This window comes from Hyperolius riggenbachi, chromosome 6 (assembly GCF_040937935.1).
Source record: "Hyperolius riggenbachi isolate aHypRig1 chromosome 6, aHypRig1.pri, whole genome shotgun sequence".
In the NCBI taxonomy this organism is placed as follows: Eukaryota; Metazoa; Chordata; class Amphibia; order Anura; family Hyperoliidae; genus Hyperolius; species Hyperolius riggenbachi.
Genome location: NC_090651.1, coordinates 34,015,819 through 34,039,035, shown reverse-complemented (window position 1 = coordinate 34,039,035; position 23,217 = coordinate 34,015,819). Strand labels below are relative to the sequence as shown.

The window sequence follows — 23,217 nt, the reverse complement described above, 5'->3', positions numbered from 1 at the left end:
ATATTTATTTCTGGCAACGGCATGTTTACAAAAAAACACGGATTTCTCTTTAAAAACACTTTTTTTTCTCAATTAAATAAAAAATAGCACCTATTAATATAGCAAAACATGTCTTCTACACTTCTGAACCGATTACAATTAATATAACTTAACATCAGCACTTTAAAATATCCGCTGTATTAAACTTTTAATACATGTTACAAAATATATACACACTATAACAACATGGATGCCACTGGATCTAAAATAAAGTACATCCTAAAAACAGGCACGGTTCTGTCACTGTTTTTTTTTGTTTTTGTTTTGTTTTTTGTTTCTTTTTAATGTACAAAATCATGACGCTGCTATATGCACCATATACATTATGCTATGAAGGAGATATCACAAAAATAGATCGGCTCTTTCTTATAAATAAAGATGTATTGAGATACTGGACTGAGGAGTTCATAGTAAGGAAAAAAATGGGAAACTGTCGATGTAGCCAGTACATACAGAGATCGGGAATGATCCAACTGAATCCGTAAGCACCTTGGTTGATTAAAGAGGACCTGCTACCCAGAGTGGAAGCAGCCATTTTGTTAGCAGGCCTGTCCAGAGCTGTAAATGTCCGTATACAACTGCTATAAAGGTCATCTGACACATTTGTTCTTGATCGTTACAAATGGCCTTTCCTCATACTTGCTGACGATCATGTTCACGCTCTATGGAGAGGGTAGGGGGGAGAACTAGAGGAGTTGTTGCTGTGACGGCTGAGGTTTTATACGAAATACGATACGAAACTCAAAAAGTTCCTTTGTGTTCTATGGTTGTATGAAATGTGGGCAGACTCAATAAAATAAGAGTATGCAGAGTATACTATGTATGCAAGAGAACAACAGGGAACAACACAGGAACTACTTAAAGCGGATCCGAGATGAAAAACTAACTATAACAAGTAACTTGTCTATATATCTTATCTAAAATTAGATAGTTTACACACCAAATCTAGCTGCATTCAGCTTTAATAGAATATGATTATTTCTTCCTGTGATACAATGACAGCAACCATGTTGTTTGTAAACATTACACAGAGGCGGGCTTATCTGCATCTTGAGCAAAAAACCTAATCCCCCCTCCTCCTCCCCTCTGCCTCTGAAATCTCTGGCTAGTAATACCTCCCCCTCCTCCTGCCCAGACTGAGCTCCCATGAGCCCTTGCTACTGTCTGAAAGTGCCTTGGCTCTCTGAAAACCTGTGGGCGTGGCTTGTTTAGTTTATAGGGAATTAGAGTATTAAAACAAAAACAAAAAAGTATTTGGCTTCACCACAGAAGTAGGATTAAAGTGGATCCGAGATTAACTTTTACTCATTGCATAATTGTGTTGCTTTCCTATAGTTTATAGGGCATTCCTCAAGCCAAATAAGTTTTTTGTTTTTGTTTTAATACTCTAATTCCTTATAAACTAAACAAGCCTCGCCCACACTTCTCCAGAGTGCCTTGGCACTCTAAGCCTTAGTAGCAAGGGCTTATGGGAGCTCAGTCTGGGTGGGGGAGGAGGAGGTTACTAGCCAAAGATTTCAGAGGGGAGGAGGGAGGAGGAGAGGGGAGTGACGTTTTCACAGGCTGAGGGCTGGAGATGCAGATCAGCTTGCCTGTCTGTAATGTAACAAACAAAACATGGCTGCCCTCATTGTATCACAGGAATAAATAATCATAAACTGTTGAAGCTTTTTGCAGCTAGATTTGCTGTGTAAACTCTAAATCTAAGCTTTAGATAAGATATATAGACAAGTTACTTGTTAAAGCGGATCCAAGATGAAAAACTAGCTATAACTTCTCAAACATGGCAGCCCTTTCAGCTATTTGAAACCAGGAGTCCCTAAATTTGAAACCAAAGGTTCCCTATTTGAAACCCCTTTAAAAGGTGTCTTTTAAGCACTTAGAGCAGATAAGGGTATGTATGCAACAGGTATCCAGGATTGCACTATACAGAAATAACTACAGACCCACAGCGAGTGTGAACACAGTATATCCAGCTGGCGCCACCATAGGCTGTAACAGGAATTACAGCTATAGCAGCGCACAGGGAGTAACTTCGGCGCGGTCAGAAGACGGGGCTGAAGTTACTTTTAAAACACAATAATTCGGCTTCCAGCAATCGCTGGAAGCCCAATTATTTCATTCACCCACTATCCATGGCGGCCTGGAGGGGGAATAATACTTAACACAGCCAGGAACTTGTGCAGCAGCAGGATCAGCCATATACCAGCTGTGTCCTGCACTCAAGTCTCCCACGCTGATTCCTCTCATACACAGCGAGTGATGTCATTAGAACTAACGAGCTGATAGGCTATTTTCTCCTGCCAACAAAATGGCTCCTTTTTTGGGTGACCGGAACTCTCAGGAGCACCAGGCAACATATAAGAGGTAGGATACCACCTAACAAGAGGTATTTGTCTATGAAGAACCAGAATCTAACTTAGTGTTTCATCCCTTGGATGTCGCTAGGCATGCTGACGATGAAAGTGATTTTTTCCTCCTATCAGAGGAGTTATTGAGCCGTAAAATTCACTTTTCGACCACGTTATTGCACTTCTTGGAACAGTAACCAGTACTGCTCCCAGGCAAGCTGGTTGCTTCCTCGAAGGTGACTTGTACAGTGCTTTTCACTTGTTCGTGTTCAAATAAAGTTCTTGTTTTTCAAAGTTTTATTTATAAAAAAAAAAACACCAATGATTATTACAAAAACATTTTTTTAAATACTCTATCAATAAACAAGTTCGATATTTTTTTTCTTAAATGCCATACGTCCTTCTTAGGAGGAAGTCTCTTCCGGCTTCTTCAGAAGATCGCACATTGATGCGTGACATGAACGCAGTTGTCAAAACTGCTACCTTCTTAAATTTATAACGCTCTTTATATTAAAGAGACTTGTGATAAGCTGCTGCCCCGGGCATCTGGACTACAGGAAGCAGACAGGACCGTTCTCTAAGTAGTGCTGTCCTTTCAGGGGAGGAGCCAAGTGGGACATTCCAATGACGGGAAGTTGGTTGGTTTCGTGAGTGTGAAACGTGAACTTTGTTTTGTGCCAGCTGCCGTCCTGTACCTGCAACATACAAGAGTTTCTGTTAATGAACTGAAACTAATATACAGCTAATCTTTAAAATAATCTGTAAAAAAATGAATCCCCCCTGGAGGATGCATACCTCGGGAGGGGGATGCCTCTGGATTCTAAAGAGGCCTCCCCCATCCTCCTAATCCAGCACTGGCTCCATAGAAACCACCGTTGACAAGAATGTCGGCAATATCTACCTTCCCTGGATCCAGTGCAGTGCAGAAGTGGCTTACCAGGGCCGGCCTTAGGTTTCACAGCGCCTTGAGCGAAACCTGATTTTCGTGCCCCCCCCCCCCCCCCCCTTTTCATCCTCTTCCCGTGTGCGCGCACACACAGGCCCATATGCAATTCACCTTTTCTCCCAAGATATCTCCTAGGGCAGTGGTTCCTAACCTTTTTGACGATGTGACACATCACATATGTATAATAGAAAAAATACTATTAATAACCTTGAATGAGTGGAAAGAGTGCATTATCCTGAATTCACTTAAAATGAAGGCTTGAACTATTCAGGAATAATAATAAAAACTATTAGTGGGACAGTTAGCCGCCCCCTCCACCCAAATAAAGAATGATAGCACAGCACCGACAATTTGCACCACGCGTTATAGCCGCAGTGCGCCCCCCTCAAAAAAAACACCCTCAGACTCAGTATAGGTAGGTAGACAGACAGGTGCCCCCAGTATAGGATCTCATGTGTAGGTGCCCTCAATATAGTTTGCCAAGCATAGGTGCCCCCAGTATAGGAAGTCAGTTGAAGGTCTCCCCCCATAGGTAGCCAGGCGTAGGTGCCTCCAATATAGGTAGCCAGGTGTTGGTCCCCTTAGTAAAGGTTGCCAGCTATAGGTGACGCCAGTATAGGAAGTCAGGTGTAGGTGCCCTCGGTATAGGCAGCCAGCTATAGGAGCCCCCTTGGAAGCCGGCGCCCTGAGCGACCGCTCCAGTCGCTCAGGTCAAAGGCCGGCTATGGGCTTACCTCTCGGACTCCAATGGAAATAGCTGAGCCTTATCTGGTCTGCTCTACTGCGCAGACCTGAGTAGCCTACTCAGTATGAGTAGAGCAGACCCGATCGGGCTAGGGTTATTTCTGCCGGAGCCCGAGCGGAGAGCCGCTACTGCAACTGTGTTGAATTGCGGTGGGTAAATATTTACCTCCCCAGTATTTGTGGTGGACTTCTAGCATTGGATCACAGTGGCTTAGGAGGACGGGGGAAGCCTCATTAGGTACCAGAGGCTTCCCCCTCCTGAGGTAAGTATCCCCGGGGGGGGGGGGGGGTGGATTTTTTTATTAAAACAAAGCTTGAGAGATATTAGACAAGACCGTTAAGAAAATACACACAGAGACAACAGGAGTCCGACTACTGTAGTGTGTTCAGATGATGGAAAAATCATTGTAAAATATGGTTGTACAGTAGTCACAAAATGAGGTTGCAAACAGGGAAACCAACCAATAGGGCATGTGGGCAAAAAAAGTGTGTGTGTGTGTGTGTGTCTCTAGTGTGTGTGTGTGTGTGTCTCTAGTGTGTGTGTGTGTGTGTGTGTGTGTGTGTGTCTAGAGTGTGTGTGTGTGTGTGTCTCTAGTGTGTGTGTGTGTGTGTGTGTGTGTGTGTGTGTGTCTAGAGTGTGTGTGTCTCTAGTGTGTGTGTGTGTGTGTGTGTGTGTGTGTGTGTGTGTGTGTGTGTCTCTAGTGTGTGTGTGTGTCTAGAGTGTGTGTGTGTGTGTGTGTCTCTAGTGTGTGTGTCTAGAGTGTGTGTGTCTCTAGTGTGTGTGTGTGTGTGTGTGTGTGTGTCTCTAGTGTGTGTGTGTGTGTGTGTGTGTGTGTGTGTGTGTGTCTAGTGTGTGTGTGTGTGTGTGTGTGTGTCTCTAGTGTGTGTGTGTGTGTGTGTGTGTGTGTGTGTCTCTAGTGTGTGTGTGTGTGTGTGTGTGTGTGTGTGTGTGTCTAGAGTGTGTGTGTGTGTGTGTGTGTCTCTAGTGTGTGTGTCTAGAGTGTGTGTGTCTCTAGTGTGTGTGTGTGTGTCTCTAGTGTGTGTGTGTGTGTGTGTGTGTGTCTCTAGTGTGTGTGTGTGTGTGTGTGTGTCTCTAGTGTGTGTGTGTGTGTGTGTGTGTCTCTAGTGTGTGTGTCTCTAGTGTGTGTGTGTGTGTGTGTGTGTGTGTGTGTGTGTGTGTGTGTGTGTGTGTGTGTGTGTGTGTGTGTGTGTGTGTGTGGCGTGTGTGTGTGTGTGTGGCGTGTGTGTGTGTGGCGTGTGTGTACTAAGAATAATTTTGACACTTCGTTTTCACTTACTTTGTGGTACTTTTTCAATTGCAGATGGTTAAAAGTTATATTAAACAGAATATTCAAAATTATCTCCCAGGAGAAAATTTAGGAGAAGGAATTGGATCGGGCCAAATGTGTCTATGAGGAGAAGAGGCACTGGCCCATATGCAATTCACTTTTTCTCCTGAGTTTTCTCCTAGGAGATAATTTTTCATCTTCTTTTTAAAATAACTTTCCAGCACATTTCAACTGAAAAAGAACTGAGAAGTACGTACAACAGTACTATCAAAACTACTTTGAGTATTTTCTTGCTGGCTGGTGGCTTAGCAGGCATTTTATTGACAAATTTAAAAATATCACCTAGGAGAAAAAGCAGGTGAAAAAGAGAATTGCATATGGGCCATTGTAGTTAACTGGCAGCAGGAGTGAGCAATTTTAAGACCTCCGCTTCGATAACCGTAAATGCCATGCAGAGCTGCTATGTCTGTATGGGTAGATGCACAGCTGTACAAAGTATTTTTCAATTTGAAAACTTCACTTACAAAGGCGATACTAATAATTTACACTAATTAACGTGATTGTGTTCAGAATTTGCCTTGCTCAGTTTTGAGTATATTTGTGGTCCGTATACAGTATATACTCGAGTATAAGCTGTCTTGAGACTAAGCCGATCCCAAACTTTCGCCCATCAAAAAGCCAAAATAATCAGTAACCCGAATATAAGCCAAACCCCAATGTGTCCCCCTATCCTCTTGTATGTAATGCAGAGTGCCTCCCCCTGTGCATGTATGTGATGCAGAGTGTATTTGATTCATAGTGTATGTGATGCAGAGTCCCGTGATTGTGTATATATAGTTGCCTCTCCATGTTCTGGGGCGGCCATCATCCTGTCTCCCATTCAGCTCTTGCTGCTAGAGGTCCAGGCCTTCACTTTCTTCTGGTCTCCGAGCAGCCATCTTCCCATCTCCCTTGCAGTTCTGTACTCTCTGCTGACCTTTACTGGCGAATATAGAACTGCAAGGAAGACAAGAAGATGGCTGCACAGGACAAGAAGAGAGTAAAGCCCTGGACCACTAGTGGCAAGAGATGCAAAGGAGACAGTAAGATGGCCGTCTAGAACAAGGACAAAGACATAATAATAGATACCATGCACTATTTCAATGGATGCACTGTATAAGCCCCAGAACCTGACTCAATAATAAGCCGACGCCCCCACTTTTGGGCCACTTTTTTGATTGGTTTATTTTCAAGCATAGAGCATTTTAGGAGATGCCGTTGACCCGGTGAGGTGTTGTTACCTTGCATTCATCTAGAAGCACTGTTCTTTCAAGTAATTTGTTTCCTTCAAACTTGTGGCCGTTCCATCCCTTGAAGGTAAGGGGCGAGTCTCCGTTGAGGACGGGAGTGTTTAGACAATGGATGGTGATGTTGTGGACAGCCTCCGAACTCAGCAAATGGAGAAAATTCATCTGCACTTTGCCTACACCGAACTCCAGCTGGTTCAAATAGAAAATATCAGTTAATATCACAGAGCGTGCTGGTGGCCTCTTGATATATTGAAGCTGACTGGTAGATTTATAAACACTATAGAAAGCAGATGTTTTATATTATAAAGAGGATTAGATGTAAGAGTTGGAATCTAACTGTCAGCCATAGAACAGAGAACCCTGACACCAGTTTTATGAAATCGGCTTCAGTAGGATTTAGTAAGTGATAAAGGGTAGCAAGAAAAAAAATCTGTGTCAGTGAATAAACATGCACAGGTTCACTATTAACAACCAACTGATCTTCTGGTAGCAGTGCATTTTTCTTGCCAAGAACATAGCTTGAGCAACCTTCTTGTTACTATATTTATAGGACACCTGAACTGTAACAAAAAGTTACAAATGTACTACAGTTGTGGTAGCGTATATGGAATAGAGGCGTGAGGAAATTTTGATGAGGAAAACTGCCACTAGAAGGATATCAGTAAAATTACCCATATTCTATTATTGGGCTCTATGTAATTACAATAGTAAAATATTTGTAATGTTTACTAATATTTTACTATTGCCTAGCCTGACCCTACTCTCGTTTAAGCCCTCCTACTATTGATACCCAACCCTAACCGCCCCCCCCCCAAAAAAAAAAAACCTGATGCCTAACCCTAACCAACCTCCCCAATTGATGCCTTACCCTAACCGACCTCCCCAACTGATGTCTAACCTTAACCAACCTCCCCAACTGATGCCTAACCCTAACCAACCTCCCCACTGATGCCTAAATCTAACTGACCTCCCCAACCGATGCCTAACCGTAACAGACCTCCCCAACCAATGCCTAATCCTAACCAACCCAGGCATCCAATGCATAAACCTTAACGCCAAAATCCCCCCCCCCCCCCCCAAACACACACACACCTGATTCCTAATGCTAACAGGCCAGGAGCTAGGGGCGCCCGGTCTTGTGCCCGATGTAATGATGCAGAAAGCACAGCAGAAGCTGGGAGCCTTCTACATTACCTTCTCCGGCAATCGCGTCTCCTCCACATCCTGGTTAGTTAGCAAGTGCCATGCATCCAGCCAATCACCATGCAAGGACTGAAGCCGCATGGTGATTGGCTGGGTGCACGGCCCTTGCTAACTAACCAGGAAGTGGAGGAAATGCGATTGCCGGAGCAGGTAATGTAGAAGGCTCCCAGCTTCTGCTGTGCTTTCAGCATCATTACAGGTCATATACAAGGCTTCTGCTGCACTTTCTGAATTATATTAGGTACTAGACCACCCCCCAGCACCGCCCCTGTGCCTCTCCAGCTGCCAGGTGCCTCCACCACCACTGCAGTGGCAGCGGGGCTATTAGTTCTAAACCTACTATTGAAAACCAATATGGAAAAGACAGTGTTATACCTTTGTCACAGTTGTTGGAGATAAGCATGTCTGTCCTCCTGCTGTGAAATTACAGAAGACCTCTATAGCATCCGATGGACATCCAAGGTTTGGGTCGATCCAGTACTTCCCTAAAAGACACAACAAACAGGGCTGAATGTTAAGCTATCTCCTCCATGGCAAAACTCAGCAGAAAGGTTAACTGAAATGACCCTATGACCTAAGACAAATGCCCTGAAACATGTGAGCTGAGTGATCAGCTGACAGGAAGTGGTAAGTGGGTGTGACTACAGATGGAGGAAGAGAGAGGTCTGCGGCTTTGGTCTCCAGGCTTGACGCTGGAATCCAGACAGAGGTAAGCTGCCGCTGTTTGTAGATGAGCGGGCGGGAGGACGTGCGGGGGACCAGCGGGCGGGGGGACGTGCGGGGACCAGCGGGGGGAGAGCCCAGCCCAGCCCCATACCTACCTACCTACCTTCCTATACCGAAAGCCCCATACCTACCTACCTATACTGAGGACCCCATTCCTACCTACCTACGTACTTATACTGAAAGCCCCATACCTACCTACCTACCTATACTGAAAGCCCCATACCTACCTACCTACCTATACTGAAAGCCCCATACCTACCTACCTACCTATACTGAAAGCCCCATACCTACCTACCTATACTGAGGACCCCATACCTACCTACCTATACTGAAAGCCCCATACCTACCTACCTATACTGAGGACCTCATACCTACCTACCTACCTATACTGAAAGCCCCATACCTGCCTACCTATACCAAGGACCCCATACCTACCTACCTATACTGAAAGACCCACACCTACCTACCTATACTGAGGACCCCATACCTACCTACCTATACTGAAAACCCCATACCTACCTACCTACACTGAAAGCCCCATACCTACCTATCTATACTGAAAGCCCCATACCTACCTACCTATACTGAGGACCCCATACCTACCTACCTATACTGAAAGCCCCTAACCTACCTACCTATACTGAAAGCCCGTATACCTACCTACCTATACTGAGGACTCCATGCCTACCTACCTATACTGAAAGCCCTATACCTACCTACCTATACTGAAAGCCCCTAACCTACCTACCTATACTGAAAGCCCCTATACCTACCTACCTATACTGAGGACCTCATACCTACCTACCTATACTGAAAGCCCGTATACCTACCTACCTATACTGAGGACTCCATGCCTACCTACCTATACTGAAAGCCCGTATACCTACCTACCTATACTGAGGACTCCATGCCTACCTACCTATACTGAAAGCCCTATACCTACCTACCTATACTGAAAGCCCCTAACCTACCTACCTATACTGAAAGCCCCTATACCTACCTACCTATACTGAGGACCTCATACCTACCTACCTATACTGAAAGCTCCATACCTACCTACCTATACTGAAAGCCCAATTACCTACCTACCTATACTGAAAGCCCCATACCTACCTACCTATACTGAAAGCCCAATTACCTACCTCCCTATACTGAAAGCCCAATTACCTACCTCCCTATACTGAAAGCCCCATACCTACCTACCTATACTGAAAGCCCAATTACCTTCCTCCCTATACTGAAAGCCCAATTACCTACCTACCTATACTGAAAGCCCCATACCTACCTACCTATACTGAAAGCCCCCTACCTACCTACCTATACTGAGGACCCCCTACCTACCTATACTGAGGACCCCATACCTACCTACCTATACTGAGGACCCCATACCTACCTACCTATACTGAAAGCCCCTATACCTACCTACCTATACTGAGGACCCCATACCTACCTACCTATACTGAAAGCCCCATACCTACCTACCTATACTGAGGACCCCATACCTACCTACCTATACTGAAAGCCCCTATACCTACCTATACTGAGGACCCCATACCTAACTACCTACCTATACTGAAAGCCCCATACCTACATATACTGAAAGCCCCATACCTACCTACCTATACTGAAAGCCCCATACCTACCTACCTATACTGAGGACCCCATACCTACCTACCTACCTATACTGAGGACCCCATACCTACCTACCTACACTGAAAGCCCCTATACCTTGCTATCTATACTGAAAGCCCTTATACCTACTTACCTATACTGAAAGCCCCTATACCTACCTACCTATACTGAGGACCCCATACCTACCTATCTACCTACCTATACTGAAAGCCCCTAACCTACCTACCTATACTGAAAGCTCCATACCTACCTACCTATACTGAAAGCCCCATACCTACCTACCTATACTGAAAGCCCCATACCTACCTATACTGAGGACCCCATACCTACCTACCTATACTGAGGACCCCATACCTACCTACCTATACTGAAAGCCCCTAACCTACCTACCTACCTATATTGAAAGCCCCATACCTACCTACCTATACTGAAAGCCCCATTGCCTATACTGAAAGCCCCATACCTACCTATCTATACTGAAAGCCCCATACCTACCTACCTATACTGAGGACCCCATACCTACCTACCTACACTGAATGCCCCATACCTACCTACCTATACTGAAGACCCCTATATCTGAAGGCATCTATACCTAGCTACCTATGCTGAAGCCACTGGGCCCCAGACGAGCAAAGCAAAGCCCCTAGCCCAGCCTAGCAAAGCCCCAGCAACGCAAAGTCCCCGGTCCCAGCAAAGCAAAGCCCCCAGCCCAGCCTAGCAAAGCCCCAGCAACGCAAAGTCCCCGGGCCCAGCAAAGCCTCCGGGCTTCAGCCCAGCAAAGCAAAGCCTCCAGCTCAGCAAAGCCTAGTAAAACCCGCAGCCCAGCAAAGCGTCCAAAAATGCCATCACCCCAGTGAAACCCGCAGCAAATCACCCAGCAAAGCCCCAGGCCCAGCACCCAGCAAAGCCCCAGGCACAGCATCACCACCAGCCAGGCAGCCCAGCATCACCACCAGCAAGCCCGGCATCACCACCAGCAAGCCCGGCATCACCACCAGCTGAGTACAGCACACAGGCCAGCCAGCCGAAAACAAGACAGACAGAAGCCAGGTGAGGGGCTTATTTATGTCAAATACTGCCTATCAAATATATTTAAGTTACACCACTGCTATGTTCATGCACATTTGGCCCCACCTATGACCACGCCCACTTTCCATCGCATAACCATGCCCATTTTTTGCAGCACAATCTTTTCCTCTTGGTGCCCAGGGATGCCCTGGATCTCCCAGGAACCGAGAAACGCCCCTGTCGAGGTGAGTTTCAAATCCCCCTCCACCCGCTTGCAACTCTGCAGGGAGGTAGGGGAGTTGGAATGTAAGGAATGTGGCGTGCGGTCCGCAGCAGAGTTTGCCCAGCCCTGCACTAAGTCAAGAAATGATTGATATTCGCCATGTAATTCATTCATGTTGTTTGATCCACAAGGTCATCATCTTTACTACTGGCAGGCATGAACAAAAACCTTTCTGAACTGATCTCTTCAATTCTTATATATTCTCATATAAATCCACTGATAGATACTGAACCAGAAGTGTTAAATAAATATTGTAGCTGGATAATGTAATTGTTAAAGAGAACCTGTAACAAAAAAAAGTTCCCCTGGGGGGTACTCACCTCGGTAGCGGGAAGCCTCAGGGTCCCAATGAAGCTTCCCCCATCCCTGTAGCTGCAGGCAATCCAGCGCTGGCTCCCCCGAAGTCTCCGGTAATCCTGGCTCGACAAGCCTGACAAGCTACATTTATTTACCTTCCCTGGCTCCAGCGGGGGGCGCTGTTGCGGCTCTCAGCACGGAGATAGGCGGAAATAGCAGATCTCCATGTCGGGTACGCTCTAATACGCAGGGGCAGGAGAGTTGCGCCTGTGCAGTAGAGCGGCCCAACAGCGATCGGCAATTTCCGCCTACCTCCGAGCGGAGAGCCGATACTGCGCCTGCGCTGGAGCCCGGGAAGGTAAATATTTACATCCTCGCTGTTCGGAGGGGCACAGCGAGACCCCCGTGGGACACAGGAGGACGGGGGGAAGCCTCGATAAGATCCGGAGGCTTACCCCTACCAAGGTGAGTACCCCCCAGGGGAACTTTTTGTCGTTACAGGTTTTCTTTAAGGTTGTCTGCCTCTGACACAGGTGACCTGGGTTTGAATCTTGGCTTTTCCTGTTCAGTAAGCCTATTCAGTAAAGAGACCTTGGGCAAGATTCCCTAACACTGCTACTGCCTACTGAGCGTGCCCTAGTGGCTACAGCTCTGGCACTTTAAGCCCGCCAGGGAAAAAGCGCAAAATAAATGTTATTTGTCTTGTCTTTACTGCTTGCAGACAAGAAAAAATAGACAGCACCAACTGCCACCATCTATAAACACACCGTCTAACAATGTGATAAGGTAGAAGGTTGTTCACAGACAGGAAACTGTCGGGACCATGGTAATGACATCACACTGTGGGAGGGGTTTTACCACAATATCAGCCACAAAGACCCCCTGATTCAAGAAAAGAAAGATTTCTCGCGGGAAAGGCGTACCGGCTACTAAGGGTGAAGTAAAGTCGTTGGTTAAAGTTCCGTGACCAAGAATTGAACTTCATCCCAATCAGTAGCTGATACCCCCTTTCCCAAGAGAAATTCCTTTTCACAAACAGATCATCAAGGGGCTCTGTATGGCTGATATTGTGTTGAAGCCCTTCCCAAAGAAAACTGTAAGGACCTGGTCCTGGCTGTTTCCTGTCTGTGAACCTCGTTGCATTGTGGGAAATAGCTGTTTACAGCTGTTTCCAACTGCCAAAAAAGCAAGCAGCATCTCCTTCCACTGACATCACCTGCCAGCAGTAAAAATGTCGCCATGTGATACATGTCAAAATGTAAATTAGGGAGAGGAAAGATTTTACAATGGGCAAACACTGACTAAATAATTTATACATAATTATTGTAAAAATAAAGCACTTTTTTTATTACATTATTTTCACTGGAGTTCCTCTTTAAGTTATGCTTTAATAGGCTGAGACTTGATTCCAGCGATTTGCATACGTACCGTCCGTCACTTTGCGCTTGCAGTTGAGCAGGTCTCGGCATATGCGGGCGGGGTTGTCGCGGGTCCCTGGCGGGTTCTTTATACTGTGCATCAGATCTGTCAGGTAGTGGAGCGTTTTGAAGATCTCTGCACTGAAGTCCAGTATGGACACATCAGTACCCTGATAGCTCTTCTGTTTACAGGAAAGTCAGTAAGGGTCATCCAATCAGAAGTGGTAGAGGACACAATGGATGCCAAATGACAGCAATCCAGGAGCGGGGAGAAGCATGAATTTATAGGAGAGACAAAAGGGAGGGAGTTATAACATGAGAAACAATTCATGGCAGGAGGAAAAAAAAAAAGAGACAAACTTAATTTACATTTCAGTAATATGAATTATTTGATTCATTTAAAATGAATATTGAAAATTAACATTTGTTTGTAAAACAATACAATATACACTAAAGACACTGAAAGCAGAAGTCCTGTTTTTGTCTCACACTGCCCTCTAGTGACAAGTGGCCATAAATACACATTACAGCAGTACTAATTAGAAGCAGGGAAATGTAACAAGTAAGCTAAAATAAATTGGTCTGGAGCACTTACAAGCCTCTAAATAATTTGGCTGCTAAAGGGTTAACAACATGCAGCTTAAGCCCAACATTGTCTCAATTCAAATCTGCTGACTAGTTTAAAATGTAAAAAAAAACTGAGAATCCCCCATGAGGAGATGGACTTGTCCAAAACCCGTCGGTTCTGTCAGATTTTAAATGCTTACTTTTTCGCCGTAGTGGTCCTTTAATGTAAAAGTGAGCATCCTGAATAATTTACTACATTACTATTATATGTCGTTGTGGGGCCTCTTTAAATTGGACACAAGGAAAACATAACAGAAGTGCACCCTGTATGTGTTTAAAGAGTTTAGCCTGTGTAATTCCCCCTCATTTGTGTCTAATCACTAGCTGTAATTTGAGCTCCCCCTTGTCACATGACCGCCTATGGCAGATAAGCCCATTTAAAAGTACGGGCTGTAAACAATATGTCTGCTTCCATGAATCAGGAAGTAGAAACTGTGCAAATTTATTTTAGGATCTCGGCTGTAACAGAAAAGTTTTTTGTTTTTTTGTTTAAAGGTTATTATGCTGTTGTGTATCTTTTAGAGCAGAGAGGAGTTCTGAGTTCAGGTCCACTTTGAATAATCCTCACTTTTTTAAGCACCTACAGTATAGATCTTAAAGAGAACCCGAGGTGGGTTTGAAGAATATTATCTGCATACAGAGGCTGGATCTGCCTATACAGCCCAGCCTCTGTTGCTATCCCAAACCCCCCTAAGGTCCCCCTGCACTCTGCAATCCCTCATAAATCACAGCCACGCTGCTGACAAACAGCTTGTCAGAGCTGGCTGTGTTTATCTCTATAGTGTCAGTCTGCTGCTCTCCCCGCCTCCTGCAGAACTCCAGTCCCCGCCTGCATCCCTTCCCTCCCTGCTGATTGGAGGGAAGGGACGGGGGCAGGGACCGGAGCTATGCAGGAGGCGGGGGAGCAGCTGAGACTGACACTACAGATGTAAACACAGCCTCACAGCACAGCTGTGATTTATGAGGGATTGCAGAGTGCAGGGGGACCTTAGTGGGGTTTGGGATAGCAACAGAGGCTGGGCTGCATAGGCAGATCCAGCCTCTGTATGCAGATAACATTCTTTAAACACACCTCGGGTTCTCTTTAAGCTTTTTCAGGGACATGTCTTTCCTAGAAATCATGTATACACAGCACATTCTAATGTATAAAGCAATCCTACCTCCATCCGCAGTGCTGCATGGGACTCCATGAGGGCCTGAATAGCGGAGTTCATGTCTGTGAGTTTCTGTAAAAAAAAAAACAAATTAGCAATACTAAAACAACATAGTACCTGCCAAATGTCAAATACTCCACCAATCAGATATATTTAAATTATAAGTAGGCCTGTTGGAAAAAGCCACTAACGTATGTACATTTCACAAATCCATAATGGTATTTTACTTACATTCAGGTCCCTTTTATACTTGTCTTGCAAACCTGCATTGTGTTAACCTGTTTCACTACAGGGTAATGCAACAGCAAGGCAATGGGGCTTAGCACACTTTACTGCGTCGCATTGCGCCAAAGTTTCCGAATCGCAGTTGAGCCTCCGCAAAGTGAACAGTAGACCACGCAGGTGCACCCGTAAACCAAGGAGGTGCACCAGTATACACCATGCAGGTGCACCCGTACACCACGCAGGTGCACCCGTACACCACGCAGATGGGGCACCCGTACACCACATAGGTGGGGCACCCGTACACCACGCAGGTGCACCAGTACACCACGCAGGAGCATCAGTACACCACGCAGGTGGGGTACTCGTTCACCACGCAGGTGGGGCACCCGTACACCATGCAGGTGGGACACCCGTACACCACGCAGGTGGGACACCCGTACACCACGCAGGTGCACCAGTACACCACGCAGGTGGGGTACTCGTACACCACACAGGTGGGGCACCCGTACACCACGCAGGTGGGGCACCCGTACACCACGCAGGTGGGGCACCCGTACACCACGCAGGTGGGACACCCGTACACCACGCAGGTTCACCAGTACATCACGCAGGTGGGGTACTCGTACACCACACAGGTGGGGCACCCGTACACCACGCAGGTGGGGCACCCGTACACCACGCAGGTGGGGCACCCGTACACCACGCAGGTGGGGCACCCGTACACCACGCAGGTGGGGCACCCGTACACCACGCAGGTGGGGCACTCGTACACCACGCAGGTGGGGCACCCGTACACCACGCAGGTGGGGCACCCGTACACCACGCAGGTGGGGCAATACACCACGCAGGTGGGGCCATACACCACGCAGGTGGGACCATACACCACGCAGGTGCGCCCATACACCACGCAGGAGCGCCCATACACCACGCAGGTGCTCCCGTAAACCACGCAGGTGCGCCCATACACCACGCAGGTGCGCCCGTAAACCACGCAGGTGCACCCGTACACTACGCAGGTGCGCCCGTACACCACGCAGGTGCGCACCAACACCACGCAGGTGCGCACGAACACCACGCAGGTGCGCCCGTACACCACGCAGGTGCTCCCGTACACCACGCAAGTGCTCCCGTACACCACGCAAGTGCTCCCGTACACCACGCAGGTGCACCCGTACACCACGCAGGTGCACCCGTACACCACGCAGGTGCACCCGTACACCACGCAGGTGCACCCGTACACCACGCAGGTGCACCCGTACACCACGCAGGTGCACCCGTACACCACGCAGGTGCACCCGTACACCACGCAGGTGCACCCGTACACCAAGGAGGTGCACCCGTACTTGCACTCGTGCACAAAGGGGAATACAGACGCAAAACTAAAAAAGGGTCTTGGGCATCAGCGGTGATCTCTAGGAGGACGTGGGGAATCTCTGCAGGATGCAGAGGCTTCCCTCTTCATCCGACTTGTTGTGTTTACTTTAAAGGGCAACTGAGGTGAGAAGAATGTGGAGGCTGCCATATCAATTTCCTTTTAAACAATACCAGTTACCCGCAGCCCTGCTGATCTATTTGGCTGCAGTAGTGTCTGAATAACACCAGAAAAAAGCATGCAGCTAATCTTGTCACATATGACAACAATGTCAGAAACACCTGATCTGCTGCATGCTTGTTCAGGGTCTATGGCTGAAAGTATTAGGGGCAGAGGGTCAGCAGGATAGCCAGGTAACTGGTATAGCTTAAATGGAAATAAATATGGCAGCTTCCATACACCTCTCTCTACAGTTCTCCTTTAAGGGGGCACATTTTTTTATTAGCTCTAAAAACAGGTTCCCTGTCACCTACAGCTCAGGCAATCTTGGGGTACCTGAACTGACATGTGGGTATCAGACAAATGGGGCGCATGCAGCTCCTGGACAAACCGGGCACCGCCATTGAAAATATCGGTAAGCCGGTGTAATGTCAGATATTGCAGCCCGGAAGCAGCCTTCCTCACTGAGTATTGCGCATGCTCAGTGGGAAGTTAGACATTGTTTACCTGAAATATCTCCGCTTCCGCACCACGTACACTCCCGAAATTTTCAGGGGAGGGAGGGGACCCCCAGATCTAGCTCTGTGTCGAATTGCAGCCCCCTAGCCCCGCTAGTTCCCGAGATAGGTTTGCTGCAATCAGTCTCGGGAACCAGCGGGGCTCGGGGGCTGCAATTCGGCACAGAGCTAGATCTGGGGGTCCCCTCCCTCCCCTGAAAATTTCGGGGGTGTACTTGGTGCGGAAGCGGAGATATTTATGACGTTTTACGTGGCTGCACAATGTAATGGGGCGCAGGCTCCAACTGCGCATGCGGGGCTGCAATTTCTGACATCACACCGGCACCAAAGAGGAAATGGGGCAAGGCAGCGCCTGAAAATGATGTGGGTTTTTTTTGCCGGGTGGGGGTTCGGTGATTGGCATTTGAGGCAGAGTTTGAGCGCTCAGCAGAGCACAATTTGGCACATGATCAGGGGTGACATGGAATAACATGTATTCTTTTCAGCATTTATCACATTAATGTTTAGCTATTCTGGGGTTCTTAAAACTTACTGTTCTTCCCGGAGGACCTGGTGGACCCTGAAATGACAAATAATAAAGAGATAAGCAGAGGGCATTTACTACAATTTAGTAATCTTCATAGAATGCCATCTGTAATAATATTATCATACCAAAAGTGACAACAGTAAGAACCAAGGTTATAATTTGGGCACCGCGCTATGCCTGGTAATTTGGGCGCAATACATGTAAAAAAAGGCACTGGGTACCGGCAAACACCATCCATACCACCAACTGAGTGAGGATAACAACTGTGCTTGTTTGGGCACAAGTAAAATATGCAAAAAAAAGTGAAACTGTAGGTTACCTACAGTAGGTATGATGCCAGCAAGTGACAGAGCAGAGAGAAAGAAGAGAGACAGCAAAATATCCAAGCAGCTCAGAGTGACCCAAAACTACTGGCAAAGTACAATACATAGAGTGGGGTATATTACTGTATTAGCAAGGCCTATTATTAACATCAGCTGATCCCCATCAGTTCCGGATAACCAAGACTCTACTGTAACGTCTTCCTGGACCATATCTTGTGGCGTGTTCATTCTGAAGATGGCCATGATACAACAATCATCCTTCAAACAAACCCAAGAACCAGCCCTGGCTAACAATTACTCAGAAATCGATTTATCAACCACAGCTTTCTGATTTTAATCACTTTGGGCTTGATTCACATAAGAGTGCTAACACTTAGCATGCCCGTGCAAAGCTGCTTTGCACGTGATATCATGCGCGTAAAGCTTTACGCGCGTAAACTAAGGACATCGCGTGAAGTCATGCGTTTACGTGCGTAAAGTTTTACACACATTACATTGCGTGCAAACCAGCTTAGCACGGGCATGGTAAGCATACACTCTAATAGGTTAGCACGCGAAGCAACCTTAGTTTTCAAGTGCAAAGCGGACTTATATCTTGTTTTTTCCGCCACTAATTAGGCTTTCTTTGGGTGGTACATTTTGCTAAGAATTTTTTTTTAAAAAAAAGCATTTTAACAGGATTAATAAGAAAAAAATGGAAAAAAGAATCATTATTTCTCAGTTTTTCGTCCATTATAGCTTTAAAATAATCCATGCTACCATAATTAAAACCTGTGTATTTTATTTGCCCGTTTGTCTCAGTTATGACACAATTTAAATTTTGTCCCTATCACAATGTATGACTCCAATATTTTATTTGGGAATAAAGTTGCATTGTTTCCGTTTTGCGTCCATCACTATTTACAAGCTTATAATTTAAAAAAATGTTCGTAGTATACCCCCTTTACATGCATATTTAAAAAGTTCAGCCCCTTAGGTAACTATTTATTTCTATTTTTTTTTTCTTTTCTTTTTTTTTTAATTGTAATTTTTTTTCCATTAAAAAATTTATTTGGGTTATATTTTGGTGTGGGACATAAACAGTTAATTTTTAATGTTGCTATATGTGTAAATTGTAATGTAAAAATATGTAGATGTAGTTTTACTATTTGGCCACAAGATGGCCACCTTCATTTTTTCCCCCCTCTTTGTGCTTCTCGCTAAGCGGAAGTACAAGGGGGATGCGGAAATTTTTCCGGGCAGAAAGACTGAAGCCTCTTTTAATAGCGCATCGTTTTTTCTGCGGGGGACATGGATCGGTGATCGGGAACCATGTTCCCATTCACTGATCCCAGGGCTACCGGGGGACACCACAAGGGGGAGCTGGGGAGCATGCCGAAGTGCGTCACCGCAGCAGAGCAGCCGCCCGGACGTGAGCGTCACGTTCGGGAGGCAGAAATGGTTAAACAATACCAGTTGCCTGGCAGCCCTGCTGATCTATTTGGCTGCAGTAGTGCCTGAACAACACACCTGAAACAAGCATGCAGCTAGTTTTGTCAAGAGTTTTGTTCGGAGCACCTGAAATGCTGCATACTTGTTCAGGGTCTCTTGCTATAAGTATTATAGGTAGAGGATGAGCAGGACAGCCAGGCAACAGGTATTGTTCAAAATTAAATAAATACGTCAGCATCTATATCTGTCTCACTTCATGTATCCTTTAAACCAGGGATGTCAGCCACAAAATAAAATTCACTTTACCCACTGCTCTGTGTTTCTTATGTAGTCTACATGCAGTCTACATTGCAAGTATTCCAATATAATCATAAATGTTTCTGCAGTAATGAACCTTATCTCAGTCAGCCTGGCTCTAATAGAGTACATTGCTGAGAAGAGGGAAGCTTGTTATCTCACCTCCCACATTCCTGCTCCTCACTGATTGGCTGAGGGCAGTTCAGTGTGACAGGAGGCTGAGAAGATAAATACACCTCACTCCTCCGCAGAAACTGCTGAAATACAATCTATGCAGTGCTCACGTGTTTACAAAGCAAGCTAGATACGACAGTGCAGTTTCCAGGAGACAACAATGTAGAGGAGGAAATTACATCAGGATTGGCTTCAGTCAGACGCAGTCAAGATGGAAAATGCCTTTCTCTTTATTTACTATATAAAATTCACTGAAATAAAAATGTGGATAGTACTATACATATGTTACATAAGTAGAACAAGTATTTATCTACTTATGCTTGTTTTTTTTTTTACCATGGATTAGTATGGCTGTCCCTGCTGCTTTAAGAGGATGATGACTACATTGAAGGGACTTTGGAGTAAACCTGAGTAATAAACTACAAATGATGAGGGGAATAACGAGAGGCCGCCTTCAATGAAAACCAGATTTGTATTTAGACTGGCATTTGAGTGGCAACACGATTTTTTGTACAACAAATATGTTGATAAATTCTGCAGCTTCATGTACTTACTGGAGGACCAGGCTGGCCTCTTGGCCCCTGAGGTCCCTGTAAAAAGAAAAACAGAGGTTATTCTACGAAATGCTACCAAAATGTTGATATATATCTGTCATTAGGTTAATAGCGCTCCTGCGTCATCCAGTGCGGACAGCTCCATCTTTTACCATTTTATAACAACTGTTCTGCGTTGCCGAATCTGACTTTGATTATCGGAGCATCAGCAAACAGGCGGATTTCTTTGTACTCTATTTGAACATTGCAAGATTTATAAGGCTATGACACATAACGACTAGAGGTGGTCAGCAATCTGCAAATACTTCTGGATTGCATGCAGTCTAAACAAAATTGTATGCAGCATGAAACTGGGCCAATCAAAATCGACACGAAGTTCGCTTGATTGTTCCAGGTCCGAGGTGCATACAATTTGCCTGGAACTGGCATGCAGGTCAGAATTCTCTGCATCTGGTTGACAATCTCTAATGGTATCAAACCACTGTAGGAGGCGCCCTTGTACCTTGTTATAACATACAATCAGTAAATTGATAAGCGTAGTGTGTCTCACCTGTTATGAAGGTACATACACACGTGAATCATAAAATTGGGTTTATTATAGCACAATGGACTGGACAACGCGTTTCGCGACCACAAGTCGCTTCTTCAGGTCAAATACAGTGCTGTTGGCCAGAAGGTTAGCAGCGTACCGTCTTCACTCGGCCTTGCTCGGTCGCTGCTCCCAAAAAAAGCACTACTATAATAAATTACAGTGGGCGCCCACGCCGTGGGCGCCCACTGTAATTTATTATAGTAGTGCTTTTTTTGGGAGCAGCGACCGAGCAAGGCCGAGTGGAGACGGTACTTCTCCACATGTTCAGATGGTGGTTGCCTAAACAGCAACCCAGAATTGTGAGTATAATTGTTATCCTTTAACTGTTCGACTCACACAACGATAATACATGATATCGGGCTCCCGGTGTCCCTGTGCTTTTTTCCTCTTCTAGCCCTACAATCTCTAATGGTGGCTATATACACAGTTGCTGCAGAGGGAACGAGAACCAGTAGCATACACTTATAAAATAGGAGGTTTTAAAACATTTTATTAATAACAGGATATAAATAGAAAAATAGGACGTGGCTTACCTCTCCAATGACACAAATACGATAAAGTAAAGTTGATTTTATTGGCATAAGCAATGTTTCGTGGGTGCAAGCCAACTTGCTCAGGCCAATTAAAGTGCCTAGAAAGTTAAAGAGAACCCGAGGTGTGTTTAAAGAATGTTATCTGCATACAGAGGCTGGATGTCACGTTCTGTGAAGGTAGATAGGCCCAGAGAGAGTCTGATTGCCGGTAATCTGCAGTATCACCGGAATGCAGATATATATCTGATTATAAGTGAGCTGCAGTCTCACCGACAATCCGATATATTAACTAACCTCTGGCACCTAAAGAGTGTAGTGATTGGTGCAACAGTAACACTAGAGGACTAGGCCTCAGTACAGCAAGGCGTACTGTACAGATTCCTTCCGCAGCCCAAGCTCTCCTAGACAGAAGGAGTCGGGCAGCCAGCAGGAAGGATATACTGAAAGTAACCCTAAATAGGAAGGGTCACTGTCAGTGCGAGGAACCGCCTCTGACAGCAAGGTCGGTTCTCGAGGTCGGACAGGCCAGGTCGTACACACACAGGCAAATAAGGTACAATATCAGGAGGCTAAGGCGGAGTCTAAGAGCGAGCCGGGGTTCGGCAACAGGAGATCAGAAATATCAAGGTACAGTATCACAAGTTCAGAGGCGAAAACGAGAGACAAGGCAAGGTCGGCAACAGGAGATAAGATCGGCAGAAGTACAAGAGGATGAGGCAAGAGCAAGGTCAGAAACAGGCAAAAAGGTCAAAGGCACAGATAAATCACAATGGTATGGTCTTCCAGTACTTATATATTGGCCGCACCAATATATAGGTATACTGTGGATCCGAGAGCTAACACGGGTGTGATCGCTACAGCGGACACAGAATACTGACAGTCTGCTGCTTAAATGCAGACTGTCACTTCAGCAATCTCCACCCCCCCCCCGATGACGTCAGAAAAGGGGCGGCAACTGTCCCGGCAATCTGCTCATGGGATCCTCCTTCTCAGGGCATAAAGGGCGTGACGCTCCGTGCGTGCGCGCGTTGCCCTGCCCTGCTGAGACATGCTCCTAGTGACCCGTTGAGCGGAGGAGGAGGCCGCCGGGACAGACCGGAAGTTCGGGGTCCCGATGACGTCAGCCGCGAGCGCGGCGTTCGTACTACCGCTGGCGGTGGGGGTGAGTCCATGCCTGACATTACCCCTCCCCTGAGGCGTGGTCTCCGAACGCGCCAATGAAGGTCTATCAGGATTAGTATCATGAAATTCTCGTATGAGTTCCTGTGCATGAAATTGATGTGCTGGTACCCAGGATCTCTCCTCCGGGCCATAACCCTTCCAATGAACCAGGTATTGAAGAGAATTCTGAACAAACCGGGAATCCAGAATTCTCTCAACCTCATATTCAGGTTCACCGTCAACAAGCACAGGAGGAGGACCAGAGTCCGCATGTACTGCGGGTTTCAGTAATGACACATGAAATGTTCTTACTCCCCGCATTGACTGAGGTAATGTCACTTGATAA

The 23,217-nt window shown here is 46.1% G+C and overlaps 1 protein-coding gene across 1 annotated transcript in view; it reads right to left on the bottom strand.

Moving 5' to 3' along the window:
* Window positions 1-2,669: 2,669 nt before the first annotated feature.
* The window catches only part of COL24A1 (collagen type XXIV alpha 1 chain), a 505,872-nt gene continuing 485,324 nt past the window's right edge, over window positions 2,670-23,217 (bottom strand). Inside the window, exons 54-60 of the mRNA XM_068239109.1 lie at window positions 20,586-20,621; window positions 17,813-17,839; window positions 15,013-15,078; window positions 13,236-13,407; window positions 8,237-8,346; window positions 6,650-6,847; window positions 2,670-3,085 (exon numbers count right to left, since the gene is read on the bottom strand). Of these exons, the coding sequence (XP_068095210.1) occupies window positions 2,942-3,085; window positions 6,650-6,847; window positions 8,237-8,346; window positions 13,236-13,407; window positions 15,013-15,078; window positions 17,813-17,839; window positions 20,586-20,621 (753 nt within the window). The 3' untranslated portion in view covers window positions 2,670-2,941. The remainder of the gene's footprint in view (window positions 3,086-6,649; window positions 6,848-8,236; window positions 8,347-13,235; window positions 13,408-15,012; window positions 15,079-17,812; window positions 17,840-20,585; window positions 20,622-23,217) is intronic.